Source organism: Nyctereutes procyonoides, unplaced genomic scaffold (genome assembly GCF_905146905.1).
Source record: "Nyctereutes procyonoides isolate TBG_1078 unplaced genomic scaffold, NYPRO_anot_genome, whole genome shotgun sequence".
Taxonomy (NCBI): Eukaryota; Metazoa; Chordata; class Mammalia; order Carnivora; family Canidae; genus Nyctereutes; species Nyctereutes procyonoides.
The window spans coordinates 30570511-30589497 of record NW_026575020.1 but is presented as its reverse complement, the minus strand read 5'-3'; the positions used below and the strand labels follow the sequence as shown (position 1 = coordinate 30589497).

Sequence of the window (18987 nt, the reverse complement as noted above, 5' to 3'; positions counted from 1 at the left end):
GCGGAGCGCGGACGGGCACGGTCCACGGCTGGCCACGCCCACTGGCCGCCCGGGACCGCCCAGGGCTGCCCGCCCGCCCGCCCGCCCGGCGACCTCCGGGCCAGCACCGCAGGGGAGAGAAGCTGCGGTAGATCCCATCCTCCCCACCCACTCCCGCGCGCCCTTCCGGGCGCCCACCCTCTTTCTTCCTGGCCGCCCCGGCCGCCGCCGGGAGCCTCATACCCCCGGCCCTGTCCCCCTGCCGCTAGCGCTGGCCACCCGGGGCTGTGGACACGCGGGCATCCCTGGGGCAGAGGTAGCTAGGGAGCCCCAGCCCTGTACAGGGGAGTCCTTGGGCTCATTGGCAGGAGGCCTACGTGGAAGGATGGGCTGCTCTGGCCCCTAGACAGCCTTGTTCAGAGGACCAGGTGGCTGGAGTGGCCAGCTTTTCCCTGGCCTGGTCCTGAAAGAAGGAGGCACTGCTAGTGACAGGTACCACGTGGGGTCCCTGCCATACCCTCAAAGCAGTAAAGGGCCAGCCGGTCAGTGGTGCACACCCAGCCCTAGGCTGCATGGCAGGTTGCTGCAAGTGTAGGGTCAGACCCTGGGGACACCAAGCTCATCCTGGTAGGGCCTACCCTTCAACCTGGGGGGTGCTGGGAGCTCAGAGCTGAGCAGCCAAACAGCACGATGCCAGAACTACCTTACACACCCCTGGTCCCAAGGTGACAGGTGAGGATGCAGGTAGAGAAAGGGGCAAGATGGCCACAGTCACACCGAGCTGAAAAAAGAAAACCCCAGGTCGTGTGGAGCAGGCCCTGCCTCCTGGCTCAGAGCCTGGCCCATCCTTGATTCTCCCTTCACCTGGGGAGGAGGGTGCCTGGAGCCTGGGCTGGGGAGTCGGGGGTGAGGGGAGCAGGAGGATGGTCTCCTGTGCACAGATCAAGGAGGAAAGGGAGAAGGTGCCCCAGAGCTGGTCGGCAGCTCACAGGTCCCTGGATGCCATCTGGGATGGCCAAGGTGAGTACTCGGCCAGCCCCAGACCTCAGCTCTGCCCTTGATCTCAGAAAATGTCTGGCCTCTATGCTTTGACTCCCCACGCACCCTGTGTGCCAGCCTGGCCAAGCATCTCTCCTTTTCCTGGCCAGGGGCCACCCCCACTTCGTGCCCTGGGCAAAAGAGGAATTCCAGCAACCAAGCATCCCTGGGGCCGTGTAACAGCAGGGAACCATGTGGTAAACCCACCCAGGAGGGCCAGGGACTGGGGGCAGGGAGGTGGGGGGCCAAGAGGGTGGCCTTTGGTGGGGGCAGGGTCTGGGCAGCACTCTGGCTGGCTGGAACCGGCAGAGACAATTGGGCTGGGAGGCTGTCCAGGCTGAGGGTCTGGTGTCACAGGCCCAGCAAAGAGGCCTTTCTTTCCGCTTTGGACCCCAACAGCAGAAAGGGTGGGAGCACCAGAGATGGCTCAGCCTCCTCACAGCCCTAGCTGGCAGGGCCCCAGCAGAGTCTCTGGGTGTGGCCAGCACAGGGCTCCAGGCCCGGTTCGCCAGCACCCCTCCCCCTCCTTCTAGGCCTTTCTTCCTTGGGCAAAGTTCAGAGGAGGGAGAGGCCTACAGATGAGCTTGAAAAGAAAGAGACAAACAAATGAACATGGCCCAAAGGGAGCCCAGTGCGAGAGAGGGCAGAGGGCTGCCTGCAGGCCCGCCCACCCGTGTGGCTCCCGCCCCCATGCCGCATCCCACTAAGCCCAAGCAGGGCCTCCCAGATGTTCTGGTTGGTCCTTGGACAGGACGCACCAGCCACCAGAGGATGGGGCCAGGGTAGCAGAGGCCTGGACGCAGAGGCCTGGACACGTGGCCCAGGGCCCAGATTAGTCCCAGAAGAGAGGGAAGGCAGGGAACAGGGAACAGCCAGGGCAAAGCCTGGGAGTGCCTTCTCTCAGAGACAGAAGGGGGGGCAATATCCTTCCTTGGTGCAGAGACACCCTTCTTTCCAGGAGTGGAAGGTGGGGGGGGGGGGAGGCACACGAGAGGAGAGTTTCTGTGTAGAAGGGTCCTCCAGGAACCCCAGGGGTGACTGGGGTTAGGAGGCCTCCAGATGTGTGGCACATGGCTTGGCCCTGGATCCTGGCAGAGGAACCACTTGCAGGGAGGTGCGGGAAGGGAGGTCCTCAGTGCCTCCTCCCCCATAGGAGCCAGACCACCCAGGTGGGGGGCATTCGCTGGGATATGGGCTAAGTCTACCTCACTCTCAATGGGAGCCATAGCATCTTGCGCCTGAAACATCTTAACCCGTAAAGGCCTTCACTCTGTTGACCTTAAAAATAAGACAGCCTAGGGAATCCCTGGATGGTCAGCGGTTTAGCGCCTGCCTTTGGCCAGGGCGTGATCCTGTAGTCCCAGGATCGAGTCCCACATCAGGCTTCCTGCGTGGAGCCTGCTCCTACCCTCTGCCTGTGTCTCTGCCTCTCTCTTTCTCTCTGTGTCTCTCATGAATAAATAAATAAAATCTTAAAAAAAAAAAAAAAAAGACAGCCTAGGGCTCCTGAGCCACTCAGTGGTTGAGCATCTGCCTTTGGCTCAGGGTGTGATCCTGGGGTCCTGGGATCGATTTCCGTATCGGGCTCCCCACAGGGAGCCTGCTTCTCCCTCTACCTGTGTCTCTGCCTCTCTCTGTGTATCTCTCATGAATAAATAAATACAATCTTAAAAAAAAAAGGATTTTGCCAGCAAAAATTGGTTTATTGGGAATAATGGAGAATGGTCCATAGGCATCTGCATGCCCTGGCAAAACCACAGGCACATCCAACAAAGGAGAGGAATGCTATTTTATGGAGAAGAAGGAAGTGGGAGGGGTGTCCTGAACCCAGGCCCACTGGGTGAGTTGCAGGGGGTGGCATCTCTTGCAGGAGAGACAGTGTGCATGTCTCCCTGCTGGGGCCCGGGACTGATGCTTCTTCCCCTTCTGGCATTCAGAGTCCACTTTCATGAGGTTTCCCTTCACCAAAGTTCACCGCTTCCCGTTCCCTTTCTTTGTGTGCTCGTTCAGCTGTTCAACAAACACCTGCTGAGCGCCTCCTGTGAGCCAGAGGCATACCAGGCTCTGCACATGTACAGAGAGCAACTGGTGCTCCTGAGCTACACGGTGTGGGCATTAGGGAGGCCTCGCCACCACCTGCCCTGAGGAACACACTTGCCAAAGGCTCCCCAGGAGGGAGAGAAGCCTGTGCTGCCTTGTGAGGAGCACACACACCCAGATGAGCGGGTGGGGCGCACGCATACCGTGGAAGCCTGGGGAACAGGTGCATGTGCCTCTGCATGTCAGATGCCCCTTGGTGGTCCCAACCAGGGGGCCCCTCTGTCTTGGATTCTGTGTTTGGGGACTCCCTCATTCTTTTATAGGGGTTCCCACCTGTCAACGTTATTCCTTTTTTTTTTTTTTAAGATTTTATTTATATATTCATGAGACACAGAGAGAGAGGCAGAGACCCAGGCAGAGGGAGAAGCAGGCTCCATGCAGGGAGCCCGATGCAGGACTCGATCCCAGGACCCCGGGGTGATGCCCTGAGCTGAAGGCAGACGCTCAACTGCTGAGCCACCCAGACGTTCTGGTCAGTGTTATTCCTAAACAATGTGCCCTGCTGGTCCTCCTGGGCTTCACCCAACACACTTGTGTCACTTGCTTCTTTCGCAGTTTCTGAGATTCATCCGTGTCGACAGCTCATGCTGTTGTCCTTCATTCTGGGCTGCCGCTCGAGGCATTAGTGCACTTGCAAGCATGTCTTGGGAGGAGGTCCTAGGAACTAGCTGGTGGCTGCGTGCACGAGTGTGTTCAGCTCACTACCAAATCCTATATAGCCTTTGGAATGATGGTGCCATCTGCCCCATCTCTGGTGATGGTTTATCTTTGCCTACTCTCTGGACGTGAACGCTCTGGCAGTGAAGTCATGGAGGCTCTGAATTAGTCCGAACACGTAGTCCACCATGAGGTCATCAGATGTTCTCCAGAGTTGCACACTAAAGTTTTATTGTTCTGCTCGTGGTGAGCCTTTGATCTACCCAGAAGTGATTTGCGTGTAGGATATGAGGGAAGGGCTCTGGTTCCCGTGTCCCTGTGCAGAGAACCTGGGGCCCAGGCCTTGCATCGCACGGGCTGGCCTTCCTGCCCTGATGTATGTGGAGGGCCTGGGCCATGCCCCCTCCACCTGCCGCATGTCTCCATCGCCAGGAGGAAAGTCTGCTCTTCTCGCTCCTGTTCCTGGAGCCCTGGGCTCTTCCACAGACATTTTCAGAACTGGCTCACCATGTTCTTTGACAAACCCTATTGGGGTGACAACTGCAACCACAATGGATCTACACACCAGGTGAGGTGTGCGCCTTAGTAAAGAGCAACCTTGCTCACATGGGGCCGTGGCCCAGAGTGGGGAGCAGTACCCCCAGGAGGAAGCCCCATCACAGAGCCCACAGCCTCTCAATGGGGCCCCACCAGGGAGGGATGCCCTCTGCCCCTCCTGGAAGAAGTCGTCCCCCGCACTTCACCCAAGTCTATTACTGGGGCTCCTGCCGACCTTCAGCCAACCTGGGTGCGGGGACCAATTGCACTTCCTCCTCCTTCCCCGTAAATTAGGACTCCTCTCCTTCCTTTGCTGGACATGCCTGCGGTACCCCCCCACACCCACCGCCAAGCCCTAAGCCTGCGAACTCACCGAGGAACCAAGGCTGAGGGGTGTTGTTGGGATGGGATCAGACTGTACTTAGGCTGTGAAGTCCCTCTCTGATCTGGATATCAAGCTTGTACTGGCATCATAACATTTTCCTTGGGAAAAATTTACATACCATTTGGACTACGTCTTCCATGACCAATGTGTAGAACTTGCCTGTAAAACTCAGGCCTGATATTATTAGCATCTCCAGCTGTGATGGGGGGGGGGGTTCACTGATTTTCCTTTATTGTTCTGACAGTCTCCCTGTATATGTATATTCATCTCGAATAGAGGATGAAGAATCATACGTGGAGGTTCAGTGCCTCCAATGCAGGCATCCCACACACCCACGCAGTGCAGTAGCAATGCCAACACCCAGACCCTGGTGCCATCGCAGATGCTCGCTTGGACTTCACTGGTTCTGTATGCGCTAACTTCTCTGTGTGTGCACGTCTGCGGCTCTCTTCACATGTGCAGCCACACTTAACAACCTTAACCAAGAGACCCAACTAAACCATCAGATACCCTCACATGACCCCTTTCCAGCCACATCCACCTCTGATTATGTTTTGTTACAAGTGCTTCTGCATCGTGTTTCTGAAACTCTGAGATTGGCTTTTACCACTCAGCAGGTTCCCTGAGGTTCACCCACATGGGTGAGTGTATCAGTAGCTCCTTCCTTTCATTGCTGAATTGTATCCAAGGGTGTGGATGGACCATAGTTTGTGCAACCAGTCTCCCAAAGGCATCTGGGTAGTTTCTAGTTTGGGGCTATTACCAATACAGCTGCTATAAACATCTATGTGCACGTTCCTGCATGCAAGTGCCTTTATGTATCTGGGAAAATGCCCAAGAATGGTTGCTTCATACAGGCTCTGTGTGTATATGGAGGGAGAGGGAAAGATGCATTTTGAAGAACTGGCAAGTCTGAAGTCTGCAGGTCAGATCAGCAGGTTGGAGGCTCAGTGGGGTGGGGGTGGAGATTCCACGTTGTAGTCTTTTTTTTTTTTTTATGATAGGCACACAGTGAGAGAGAGAGAGAGAGGCAGAGACACAGGCAGAGGGAGAAGCAGGCTCCATACACCAGGAGCCTGACGTGGGATTCGATCCCGGGTCTCCAGGATCGCGCCCTGGGCCAAAGGCAGGTGCCAAACCACTGCGCCACCCAGGGATCCCCCATGTTGTAGTCTTGAGTCCAAACGGCATCTGTGGGCACAAACCCTTCCTCTTTGAGGGGCTCTACTCTTTCAAGGCCTTAAACTGATTGGATGTGGCCCACCCACATTCTGGAGGGTGATCTGCTTGACGCAGAGTCTACTGATGTTAACGTTCATCACATCGAATGCTTACCTTCCCAACAACATCCAGATAGGGGTTTGACCAAATGTCTGGGCACCCAGCCAGGGTGACACACAAAATAACTAGTCATCACATGTGATAAGTTAACTTTAGTTAGTTTTTCTTTTTTTTAAGGTTTTATTTATTTATTCATGAGAGACACACAGAAAGAGGCAGAGACACAGGCAGAGGGAGAAGCAGGCTCCCTGCAGGGAGCCTGATGCAGGACTTGATCCCAGGACCCCGTGATCACACCCTGAGCCAAAGGCAGACGCCCAACCGCTGAGCCACCCAAGAGTCCCAGTTAACTTTTCCAGGGTGGCTGTGTCTTTTGACATTCCCACCAATATTCAAGCAATTCAGTTTCTCTGCATGCTCGCCAGCACATGGTGTCACTGTGGGGTTTTATTTCATCTGCTCTGCTTGGGGGCAATGTTTTACTGTATACTACCCCTTCTTAAAAAAAATACTTTAGAAATTTACTTAGAGAGTGAAAGAGAGAGATTGCTCGAGTGCACAGAGGGAGGGGGAGAAGCAGGAGCCTCCCTGAACAGGGAGCTGATGTGGGACTCGATCCCAGGACCTTGGGATCACAACTTGAGCCGAAGGCAGACGCTTAGCTGACTGAGACACGCAGGTGCCCCAAATCTCTTTACTTTTATATTAATACAACTACTCAAGCTTTTCTTTCTTTTTTGTTTTGTCTTGTGTTTGAAACCAATATTTAGATCTCTCTCTCTTGAAACAGCTATCCGAATTTCTAAAACTCCAATCTGACAATTAAACTAGAATTAATATTACTCTTCACAGATGACATGATCCTCTTTGTAGAAGACCCAAAAGACTCCACCCTAAAATTGCTAGAACTCACACACAAATTCACAAAGTGGCAGGATACAAAATCAATGCACAGAAATCAGTGGCATTTCTATACACTAACAATGAGACAGAAGAAAGAGAAATTAAGGAATTGATCCCATTTACAACTGCACCCAAAGCCATAAGAGACCTAGGACTAAACTTAACCGAAGGGGCAAAGGATCTATACTCAGAAAACTACAGAATACACATGAGAGAACTAGAGGAAGACGCAAAGAAATGGAAAAACATTTCATGCTCATGGATTGGAAGAACAAATATTGTTAAGATGTCTATGCTTCCCAGGGAAATCGACATATTCAGTGTAATCCCTATCAAAATACCATCATCTTGGGCAGCTCGGGTGGCTCAGTGTTTTAGCGCCACCTTCAGCTCAGAGCGTGATCCTGGAGACCTGGGATGGAGTCCCACGTCAGGCTCCCTGCATGGAGCTTGCTTCTCCCTCTACCTGTATCTCTGCCTCTGTCTCTCTCTCTGTGTCTCTAATGAATAAATAAATAAAAAATCTTAAAAAAAAATACCATCATCTTGTTTCACAGAGTTGGAGCAAATGATCCTAAAATGTGTATGGAACCAGAAAAGACCCCAAATAGCCACAGGAATGTTGAAAATGAAAACCAATGCCAGGAGCATCACAATTCCGGACTTCAAGCTGTATTACAAAGCTGTCATCATAAGGACAGTATGGTCCTGGCACAAAAACAGACACACTGTTCGATGGACCAGAAGAGAAACCCAGAAATGGATCCTCAACTGTATGGTCAACTCATCTTCAACAAAGCAGGCAAGAATATCCAATGGAGGGCAGCCCGGGTGGCTTGGTGGTTTAATGCCGCCTTCAGCCCAGGGTGTGATTCTGGAGACCTGGGATCAAGTCCCACGTCAGGTTCCCTGCATGGAGCCTGCTTCTCCTTCTGCCTGTGTCTTCACCTCTCTCTCTGTATCTCTCATGAATAAACAAATAAAATCATTAAAAAATATCCAATGAAAAATAGTCTCTTCAATAAATGGTGCTGGAAAAACTGGACAGCCACATACAGAAGAATGAAACTGGTCCATTCTCTTACACCATATGCAAAAGTAGACTCAAAACGGATGAAAAGATCTAAATGTGAGACAGGGATCCATCAAAATCCTAGAGGAGAACATAGGCAGCAACCTCTGTGACCTCGGCCACAGCAACTTCTTGTTAGACACGTTCCTAAAGGCAAGGGAAACAAAGGCAAAAATGAACTATTGGGACTTCATCAAGATAAGAAGCTTTTGCACAGCAAAGGAAACAGTCGACAAAACCAAAAGACAACCTACAGAATGGGAGAAGATATTTGCAAATGACACATCAGATAAAGGGCCAGTATCCAAGATCTATAAAGAACTTATCAAACTCAACACCCAAAGAACAGATCATCCAATCATGAAATGGGCAGATGACATGAACAGACATTTTACCAAAGAAGACCTACAGGTGGTCAACAGACACGTAAAAAAATGCTGCATATCACTCATCATCAGGGAAATATGAATCAAAACCACAATGAAATACCACCTCACACCAGTGAGAATGGCAAAAATTAAAAGACAGGAAACAACAAATGTTAGAGAGGAAGTGGAGAAGGGAGAACCCTCTTGCACTGTTGGTGGGAATGCAAACTGGTGCAGCCACTCTGGAAAACTGTGTGGACGGTCCTCAAGAAGTTGAAATTAGAGCTGCCCTATGACCCAGTGATTGCACTACTAGATATTTACCCCAAAGATACAAATGTTGTGAAACCTGCACCCCAATGTTCACAGCAGCAGTGTCCACGATAGCCAAACTATAGAAAGAGCCCAGATGTCCGTTGACAGTTGAGTGGACACAGAAGACGTGGCCTATATACACAATGGAATATTACTCAGCCTTCAGAAGGAATGAAATCTTGCCATCTGCAACAACATGGATGGAGCTAGAGGGTATTATGCTGAGTGAAGTCAGTCAGAGAAAGACTTTCATCATGATTTTTTTAAAATAATTTTATTTATTCATGAGAGAGAGAGAGAGAGAGAGGCAGAGACACAGGCAGAGGGAGAAGCAGGCTCCATGCAGGGAGCCTGACGTGGGACTCGATCCTGGGTCTCCAGGATCACACCCTGGGCTTCAGGCGGCGCTTAACCCCCGCTGAGCCACCAGGGCTGCCCTTTCATCATGACTTCACTCACGTGTGGAATTTAGGAAACAAAACTGAGGATCGTAGGGGAAGAGAAGGAAAAATAAACAAGATGAAATCAGAGAGGGAGACAAACCACAAGAGACTCTTCACCATAGGAAACAAACTGAGGGTCCCTGGAGGGGAAGGGAGTAGGGGGATGGGGTAACTGGGGGATGTGCATGAAGGAGGGCACGTGATGTCATGAGGACAGGGGTATTTTATCCAACTGAGGAATCACTGACTTCTACCTCTGAAATCAATAATACACTATATGTTAATTAATCAAATTTAAATTAAAAAAATAGAGTTGAGGGCAGCCCTGGTGGCACAGCGATTTAGCGCCGCCTGCAGCCTGGGGTGTGATCCCGGAGACCCGGGATCGAGTCCCACATCGGGCTCTTTGCATGGAGCCGCTTCTCCCTCTGCCTGTGTCTCTGCCTCTCTCTCTCTCTGTGTCTCTCATGAATAAATAAATAAATAAAATCTTTAAAAAAAAAAGAGTTGAGTCTACTTGCATATATCGTGATTACCAATGTATCTTCATCACCTAATTGTGTTCTCTCTTCTTCTTAAGATTGCACTTTTCCCCTTTCTCACCCCATTCCCCTGCACCTCCATTCTTGGGAAGGTGCACATTGGAGAGCCACCGTGTTATTTTAACACACATACTTCATAAAATCTACAGTGAAAATCGTTTCCCTCCTTGTGAACAATTCACGCACGGTGGAGGGCCCCAGCTGTGGCCGTCCCTTCCTCATGCCATTTGGACACAATCTCACTTCCATCCCGTGCCCCTCCTCCCCTTAGCACCATTGCTATTATTACTACTATTGTACACAGTCCATGTTTACTTAGATTTAATGATGCATTTTGGTTGACTAAAATACGCCCACAGATTGATTCTCTTTCTTCGGAAAGGTGGTGCCCGAGTCCCCTCCCACACCCCTGAGAAAGGATTGGTTTGAGTTAAGACAGAGGTGAGGTGACGCGGTGACTCTGGAGTCTCAGGCAGGTGCCCCTCCCCCATGGGCTCTAGGGGAAGCTGAGAAGCCAGGCTTGGAACCGGCCCTGGAGAGATGGCCCCAGACAGCTCGCAGGGCCAGCACCATGGCTCCCGAGCCTCGCCCTCAGAAACAGAGAAGACACCTGCAGCTCTGCACCACTGAGCTCTGCTGTGGGCGGTGGGGGGGCTAACGCATCCTCATTCGGGGCTCCTTCTCCACTGCTGCCTTTTTTCTCAAGTCCTTACTCCGGGGGACACCTGGGTGGCTCTGAGGTTGAACATCTGCCTTCGGCTCAGGGTGTGATCCCGGGATCAAGACCCACATCGGGCTGCTCCTCCCTCTGCCTGTGTCTCTGCCTCTCTCCATGAATAAATAAAACCTTTAAAAGAAAAAAAATGTCCTGGCTCTGGAATATTCTTTAGTTAAGTCCTGTGGTTGGTAAAATCTTTTTTTTTTTTTGAAAATTTTTGTTTTTGAAATGTTTTTATATTGTGTTCACTCTGTGAAAGGTTGCTCTGGGTCCGGCCTTATAGGTGGTTCTCCTATGGTCTCAGGAGAGGGAATGTGCATTTCTTCCTCCCGGGCCTGGCTGGCATTTGTTGTGATTTCCGGATTGGAGAACTGAGATTTCTAGACAATTCTGAAAAACTGGAAGCCTGCGTATCTTCCTGTGTTGCCCCTCCTTCCTCATCCTCTTCTAGGAAATGCAACCAGAGGAGTGACCCTCGCCTGTCATTCACACTTCCCATCAGACTCTGGGCTCTGCTCTGGATCATTCCTACACTCTTCTGGTTCACCAACTCCAGCTGAAAACTTTCATCAGCTTAGTCCATTTTAGGTTTAATTTCTTTCTTTTTTTTTTCTTTTTAAAGATTTTATTTATTCATGAGAGACAGAGAGAGGCAGAGACACAGAGGGAGAATCAGGCTCCCTGCGAGGAGCCCGATGTGGGACTCAATCCTGGGACCCCGGGGTTACCACCTGAGCTGAAGGCAGATGCTCAACCGCTGAGCCACCTAGGCATCCCTGAGGTTTAATTTTAATTTATATATATATGTATTTTTAATTTTTTATTTTTTTAAATTTTTTTAAATTTTTATTTGCTTATGATAGTCACAGAGAGAGAGAGGGAGAAAGAGGCAGAGACACAGGCAGAGGGAGAAGCAGGCTCCATGCACCGGGAGCCCGATGTGGGATTCGATCCCGGGTCTCCAGGATCACGCCCTGGGCCAAAGGCAGGCGCCAAACCTGCTGCGCCTCCCAGGGATCCCTAATTTATATTTTATTTCTGTAAGTTGTTTGATCTTTCATGCTTTATAGCTCATCTTTATAAACTAAAAGATTATTTCATAGGATGAACTATATAAAGACTGTGCCGTGTTTATATTTTCAAGAATCTCTTTTATATAAAAGCCATATATTCTCTGATAATTCCAATATCTGAAATATTTGCAGGATCTGTTGTCTCTGCTGGCTCTCATGGCAAGTGCACTCCTGGTTGTTTGTGAAAATGTTTTTTTAATTTGGAGATGCCTAATTTCTTTGGGACTTGGCCTCCATGAAATCACTGGGGCAGTAATTCTCAATCAGGGACAATGTTTCTACCACCACCACCCCTCGGGACATTTGGCAACATCCTGAGACATTAGTTGTCAGAACTAGATGTGTGGATACAAGCCAGAGATGTTGTCACTGTCACTATCGTCACAGTCACACAGCACAGAAGACAACCTCCCATCCCCCCACCCACGACTCAGCCTCGAATGTCACTAGTGCTTCGCAGAGGAGGCAGTCTGCCTTCCAGCTGCCCTGCCAACCTGGGACCACTTAAATCCTTCCCCTGAGATCTCTAGGGCCCACAGGGGAGCCTGTCTTCAGACTGCAAACAAAGAGGGTATGTTTTCTCACCCTGGGTGGGACACTGAGGCCACAAGGGATTTGTACTCCCAGCTTGCCTTCTGCGTGGCCAGCTTCTCTCACATGTTCCTCGCAACTGAAGGGCGACTATCTCTGGCAGGTCTGGTGAGAAAGCTAGGCAGTCGTGTGAAGTCAGCAGAAGGAATGTGGACGCCCGGCAGCCTCTTCAGGTCCCTTCCCTCCCTAGCAGAGGGCTGGACAGCAGCCGGTGGAGCAGGGAAGCGATGTTCCAGGGAACACCACTTGCAAAGAGCAGAGGTGGGAGGCTGGCTGTCTAGCTGCAACCCAGCTACTGGCAGGATTGGGAAGGGCTCTGGATGTGGAGCCTGGGGGCTGTGCTGAGCCACAGGGTCATGGGAGGATACAGGGGACAAGTAGTTTCCACTTTTTGGAATGTCATGGGAGAACCTGTGAGCAGAAAATCCTAGTGAGATGCTGGTGTGGAGGCAGTGATGGTGGGACCGAACGGGGAAGAGCAGATCCAAGAACCACGAACAGGTGGCTTTGGGGAGGTCGCAGTGGGCAGGGCCCAGACTGTCATGGGGGAGGATTTCTCCCGGGCTGGCCACTGCCCTGCACGTCCCAGCGGGTGCTGGGAACCTCATCTTCCCTTCAGGACCCCCATCCCCTCTGGGTGCCTGTCTCGCAGAGCCTGTGTGGGTCTAGGCCAGGGGTCTCAGGTCCCCAAAAGAACCCACCCCATCCTCTAAGGAGGGCAGCTTGCATGCGGGGCAGATGTGGGCCCGACCCAGGACACCCCCTCCCTCCCTGTAAGCCCTGGAGCACAATGTGGGTAGCTCAGAGCTGGGGCTGGCAGGGCAAGGCCAGCACCCCAGACCCAGGATCTCTCCAAAGCTGTGAGAATCCATGTGCCTAAACCTTCTGGGTTTATGACGTCTCTCCCTATATGCTCAAGCCTCACGCCTGGGGCCCCTACCACATGACCCAAAGGTGATGTCACATCCTCGGTGTAGGAGGCGAGCTCCTGCGGGGATGCTGGCACAAGTCATGGGGCCCCTCCTTCCTGGGGTGGAGGTTCCCCTCGGAGGCTGGTGTAAGGCTGGAGAGTCATCCCTGATGAGGCCCCTGTCTCTGATCTCTCCCTGAACCCCATGGTCTTCCTTTCCTATGGCTGAGCCCACCTGAATCTGGGGTATGGCAGGCCCTCTATCTCGGGAAACTTGGGTCATGTGGGGTAGGCCCTGGTGGGGGCACTTGCCTATAAGGAACTTTGGAGCACACCTGGGGGGTCCATTCTCTCACACAGCCATGCCCACATCTCTCTTCCCAGGGAACGGGCACATCCCAGCAACCCTGGTGACCATAGCCTGGCCTGGCCAGGATGCCCAGTGGCCTGAGGCCCTGAGGGTGGGTCACAGGTTGCTCCATGGGCTCAGTTTTGCAAAGGGGGTGGATGACAGACAACCCAAGTTGTTTTAAGGTCCGGGATCCTGAGAGGAGGGGCAAGCAGGCCAGCCTTGGCCCAGGCATGACCTCTGACACAAGCAGACCTCCTCCTAGAAACCACCCTTTACCGTTTTCATCTGCTTCTAGGAGAAAGACAGCCACCAGACCTGAGAGAGGGAAGATGCCCTGGGGCTCCTGGGCCCCATCACCTGCTGGGCCCCCAGGCCTGCCAGCCCTGGTCAGGGCACCTGACCACAGACCTCACAGAGGCATCTGCTGGGCAGCTTTGGGTACGCGAGCGCGAGGCACCCTCTGCTGGCTGTGGTCAGAAGTGCAGCCCAGTGGGACCAGTACCTCTTACTGGAGACCCCAGGTCATAAGGGAAAAGCCAGCTGCATGTACATACGGGAGGGGGCCTGCCCAGAGCTGCCCAAGATCAGGTAAACGTGAGGAGGATCCCCCAGTGTCCACTGGCAGTGGTAGTAGCAGCTTAGGGCCACGTTAGCACTAGGAAGCCCCACCCCAGTTTAGCACCCCCGGGGCTACAACCTGGTCTGTGTCTGGGGCCATGGGACATGTTGCACAGCCCACATGCAGGCTCCACCTGGGGCTGAGGGGCTGGGGGAGCCCAGATTGGAAGAGAGGAAGAAATCTGGGTCCTGGCCAGTCAGGTGGTCTTCAGCCTGAGGTACCCACCCGGGCTGCCTGCCAGGCCAGGCCCTGAGAGCTCCGTGTCCATGCCCATGGCCATGGCCAACTAGATGAAGGTGGAGTCCAGGGGCCCGGCATCCTGCTGGCTGAGGGCGCGCGCCTCGAACAGCTGCTTGATGAGGGAAGATTTCTCCTGCTCCAGTTGCGTGATACGCTCACTCTTGCTGGTCACCTCCTGGGCCGGCAGGAGGTCAGTCAGGGCTCACCAGGCCTCCAGCCCCCACCCCAGACCCCTCCTTGCCCCTTACCTGGGTGAGGAGACGGTTCTGTTCTTTCAGCATGAGGATGGTCTGCTGCTGCCAGCCTGTGGTGGAGGGTGAGGCAGGGCCTGGGGCTGGACACGGGGGCCCCGAGGACAATGAGGGCAGAGCCTATGGGAGGGCATGGTCAGACAGGCCAGGCATTCCCTGGCACAGCCTCCAGGACAAGGGTGAGGGGTGGCACCAAGCCAGGTGTGGGCCCTAGGTGGGTACTGGGTGGTCTGAGGGGCACTCACCCTGCTGGCACAGGCTGCAGTCAGCAGCTCCCCTAGGCACCGGGCCACCTCCTGTACCTTGGGCAGCAGCCGGCCCAGTGGGAGGGGGCTCCCCTCAGCCCCAAAGTCCTGGGAAGAAAGCAGGAAAGGGGAAAGTCAGAAAGCAGGACCAGCCCAAGATCAGCCACTGTGCCTTGAGGGTGGCCCCCCCAGAATTACTGCTGAGAACAGAGAGGTAGCCCACGGGTGTAGCTGGTGGGGGACATCTGCTCCAGGGCATCTTGTGTCCTAGGGGAACATCACACTGTGTGGGGGGGCCCAGCACCCTGGGTGGAAGGACAGTCAATGTGCCCTGGAGTAGAGCAGTGCTGCACCTGCCTGGGAGTGCCTGGGGTTAGGTGGATGGTCACGGTCTGGGGACAGCCTAGCTCTGGGTGGCATCACTCACAGCGCTGGCCCTGCTCTGGCCCAGGCGGCGTTGGCGCTCCTGTACACGCTGCAGCTGCTGCTGGTACCAGTCTCGGCCCCGCGCCATCATCTCCAGACCTTGCAGCAGCACCTCCTTCTCCTGTTCCAGCTCCTGCATCTGCTTTAGCTGCCACATGGAGGGATGCACATGTGTGAGTAAGTGCGCAGACAGCGCAAACCTGCGTGGGCCTATGCATGTGCGTGATGAATCACAGCCCCACAAGTCAGAGCTGTGCCCACGGACCAACCCATGCCAGCACCAACCTGCCAGCACAGGTGCAGCACCTGGACCCGTGTGGGCCCTCTGTGAGTCTGTGTTGGGACCCACAGCCCCATTTCTCCTGCTGGGTGGGGGAGGCTTCCCTCCCATGGCCCCTCCTCGTGGGCTCCCCCTGGGAACACAGGCAACACTCCCAACCTCAGCAGCTCCTTTAGGGCAGGCGGTGCACACGCCGCTGCTGAGCTGCGCAAACCTAACAAAGGGGACTCTCTGAAGCCGGCGGGTGCAGGGGCAGCTCTGGGGAGGGACCGTGCCCACTCCACACCCAGGCTGCCTTCTCCCTAGAGGACTTCCTCATCTGGCCTTGAGTCAGCCCTCAAGTGGAGTCAAGCCCACATGGAAAGAGATGTTTATAATTAACTGACATCCCCCGAACCCAGCCTTGGCTGTCCCAGAGCCCTCACTCACCAGGTCACAGTCCACGCCGTTGGTGATGGTATGCCGCCGACGCTCCCCTCGGGCACGAAGGACCCGATGGGCATCACCCACACTGAGCTCCCGGGGCCTGCAGGCTGCCGCACCTGCAGCAAAGGTGAGGACCTGGCTCATTTGCAGGCCCATCCCATCACACCCAGGGCGGGGTTGGGTGTCCAGGCCTATGCACCTCTGGGGGTTGCACTTCTGGGGCAACTCCGAGCCTCTGCATGGACCCTACCATTTCAACCCAGCCTGCAGGCCTGGGCACTGCCTAGGCCTGCACACCCCTTGCCTCTGTGCCTGCCTGGGATCTGGCTCCTCACTCGATCCCCACCAACTCCCTTACCCCCATCTCAGGGAGGGCTGTGTGCCCTCTGAAGTTTCACTTTTGTATACACAACACACATGCCCTAGCACCAGTGCCCCGAGGGCAAGGGCTTTCCCCAGTGTGTGTTGGCACCCGCTGTGTGCCCCAGGGCCCCGGCCTTCCCTGTTTCTCTGTCCTTGTCTCTCGGGGCCTTTAAGGGAGTCAGGAGTTGGTGCAGGTGAGATGGGAGGGCACAGGTGGCCCAGACCTAACTTTCCCAGAAAGGATAAAACAAAGTTGGGCCGACTGTGTCCAGCACATAACTTATGAGCTTCTACAGTTTAGGCGTCACCTGCAGCTGAGTCTGCTCAGTACTGAAAAGCCAGCAGGGACAGCTGGCTTCCCTGGGGGTGGGGGCAAATGTGCAGGGCACCACAAGGGCACAGGTGTGGAGGAAACCACCCTCTCCTCCCCTGGACCTAGCCCTGTTCCCCCAGGATATGCCCCTGGCACTGGTCAAGTGGAGTGGGTGGGTGATCCAAGAAGGGGACATGTCCACAGGCTCAGCATTGGGTGGCCATGCAGGCCTCCAGCTGGCCCTGGCAGACGGGCTCCAAGCACAGGCAGAGATCGCGTCCCAACCTGCCCATGCCACATGGCTGCAGAGAAGATACAGCAGAGAGAGGCTGTGGGGGGGGGGGGCGTCAGGGAACAACCCAGAACACCTGGGCTTGGTCGGGGAGCAGCTCCCAGATTTCTGGATGGCAGCACACTGGATGTTCAGTGGGATGACCAGCAGCTCTCACAGGGCCAAAGAAGGGGGCCCTGGGTCTTGGGGTGGGGGCTCTGTGTGTATGGGGGCTTTCTCCCCGAAGTAGGGGAACCTTGGAGCTCCATATCTGGCACCCATGAACATGCCATGCCTCCGGTCTGGGCCTCTACCTGTAGAGGTGACAGCGAGAGCCTGGCCTGCTCACCCCTGTTTTGAGCCCTCAAGGGGGTGCAGATGACCCAGGGCCACATGGAGCACCAGGACAGAGCAGGGCTGGGCCACAGGCCTGAGGCATCCAAATCCCAAACCCTGGCTGATTTTCCAGGATGTGCAGCCACAGGGATGGCACTGACCCTGCACCCCCAAGTGCCCCCTGCCTTCCCACACCTCAGGGGCAGAGAGGTTGGGCAGTGAGGAGCAGGGGAGCCCCAGCCTGGGGTGGGCCACCAAATGGCTTCACCCAGGAGGCCAGGAACCACCGTGGCCCTAAGGGCCAGTCATGGGGCTGGGGAATATGGGCAAGGCTGGGGCAGAGGTCTAGTGAGGCTGGCAGAGTGGTGAAGGTATAGAAGGGCTGGCAGCTGCCATGGTGGGGCTGTCATGGTGAGGCTGCCGGGAGGCCTGCGCCCAGGGGTGCACGCTCCAGGCTGAAAGGGCTGAGAGGTTTGAACCCAGCGCCCAACCAGAATGCAGGTGCTATTATTCCCAGGGTCAACACTAGAGGGGACCATGGGGGCCATTCAGCCATCTCCTTTTCAGGGCCACCTGGACCAGAAGCCAAGCAAGGACTCTGCTGGCCATCGTTGGGGGACTGCGTCTGGGTCTCTCCCTGGTGTCAGCCCCGTAGGTTTTGGGGACTGGGCTGAAGAGCCACCCACCGCTTTACTCTTCTTGTTAACCAGGCCAGAGCCTCCTGGGAAACCTCCAACCTGCCCTGGCTCAGCGGTGGAGCGGCCACTAAGGACCCAAAGGGGCAGTGAGGGCCCCTCTCTGGGTGGGGTGCCCTGTCTCCTCGGAACTAGACGGGAACTCCCTGCCTACGTGTCATCAGAGACGCAGCTCAGGGCCTTGGCGTCCCCCGCCGTGGGCTCAGGATTGGGGGAGCGGCTTCCTGGTGGAGCTGGGAGCCACCTCGCAGCCCCCGGGCCCCAGCCACGCCTCCGGCCCCTGAGCGGGAAAGGCGACAGGCTCCTTCCCTGTCGGCACCTAGGGCTCTGGGCCCCGCACCCCGCGGTCGGAGAGGCGCAGGCAGCACCTCTGGGGCTCTGGCCTGAGGCGCAGGTCGCGGGGGGCGGCGGGGTCTGCTACCAGGAGGGGCCCGGGCCGCCCCGCACTCACCAGCGTCCGCGCTCGGGCTCCGCTCCAGCGCCGCACCCTGGGGCCGCTCGGGCTCCGCAGGACCGGGCGCTGCCTCCGCCGGCGCGCACAGCTTCTCCAGGCTGCGGGCCGCGCCTCCGGGGACGGCTGGCGGGGGCCGCGCGCCCGGGGGTAGGGCCTTCCTCTCCAGGACCGTCCGCGGCTCATCAGCCGGAGCGAACACCAGGCGCGGCGGCGGCGGCGGTCCCCCAGGCCGCGCCGGGCAGCCTCCCCGGGCCGGGGCTCGCGCCTGGCCCCGCGGGCCGCCGTCGGCGCTCAGCAGCGAGGTGCGCAGGCCGGCCACGAAGCGCTCGAAGGTTAGGTAGCCGCTGGCCGGGGCCACCTGGCGCAGGCCCTCCAGCACGCCGCGGGGCAACTCGCGCGCGTCGGCGCCCTGCCAGCGGGACTCGATCTCGCGCAGGTGCACGCAGCCGCGCCGCCGGTCATCCAGGATGTCAAAGAGGGTGCGCAGGCTCTGCAGGAAGGCGCGCGGCAGCCCCTCCGTGCCCGGCGTGGGCGTGGGCGCGGGAGCGCCGGGCGGCCCGCGGCCCGGCTCGGCCATTGCGGCTCCGGCCATGGGCGGCCGCCGCCAGGCTCGGTTCCCGGCTCGGTCCGGAGTTCCGTCCCCGCGCAGCCCGACGGCTGGGCCCGGCCGGCGCGCGCAACCCGCCGCGACAATAGCTGCGACTTTTTGAATGGACCCTCCTCGTGATGTCAGCGCTCATTAGCATCCGCGGCGGCTATTGGCCGGGGCTGACCCTTCGGCTCTCGGATTGGCTGAGAGGCCGC

The 18987-nt window shown here is 55.8% G+C and overlaps 1 protein-coding gene across 3 annotated transcripts; it reads right to left on the bottom strand.

The window, feature by feature from the left end:
* Positions 1 to 6051: 6051 nt before the first annotated feature.
* Positions 6052 to 18849, bottom strand: SAPCD2 (suppressor APC domain containing 2). Of its 3 annotated transcripts, none has more exons than XM_055334765.1 (6): positions 18181 to 18849; positions 15755 to 15867; positions 15047 to 15193; positions 14620 to 14727; positions 14372 to 14494; positions 6052 to 8099 (listed from the first exon to the last, which is right to left on the bottom strand). In XM_055334765.1, exons 1-6 carry the CDS (start codon positions 18773 to 18775, stop codon positions 8088 to 8090), a joined length of 1098 nt encoding a protein of 365 aa, XP_055190740.1. In that variant the 5' UTR covers positions 18776 to 18849; the 3' UTR covers positions 6052 to 8087. The 3 variants fall into 3 exon arrangements, with proteins under 3 accessions (XP_055190740.1, XP_055190736.1, XP_055190745.1); XM_055334761.1 differs by lacking the exon at positions 6052 to 8099 and adding an exon at positions 13518 to 14298; XM_055334770.1 differs by lacking the exon at positions 6052 to 8099 and adding an exon at positions 14219 to 14298 and having other exon boundaries at positions 14372 to 14457.
* Positions 18850 to 18987: the final 138 nt, after the last annotated feature.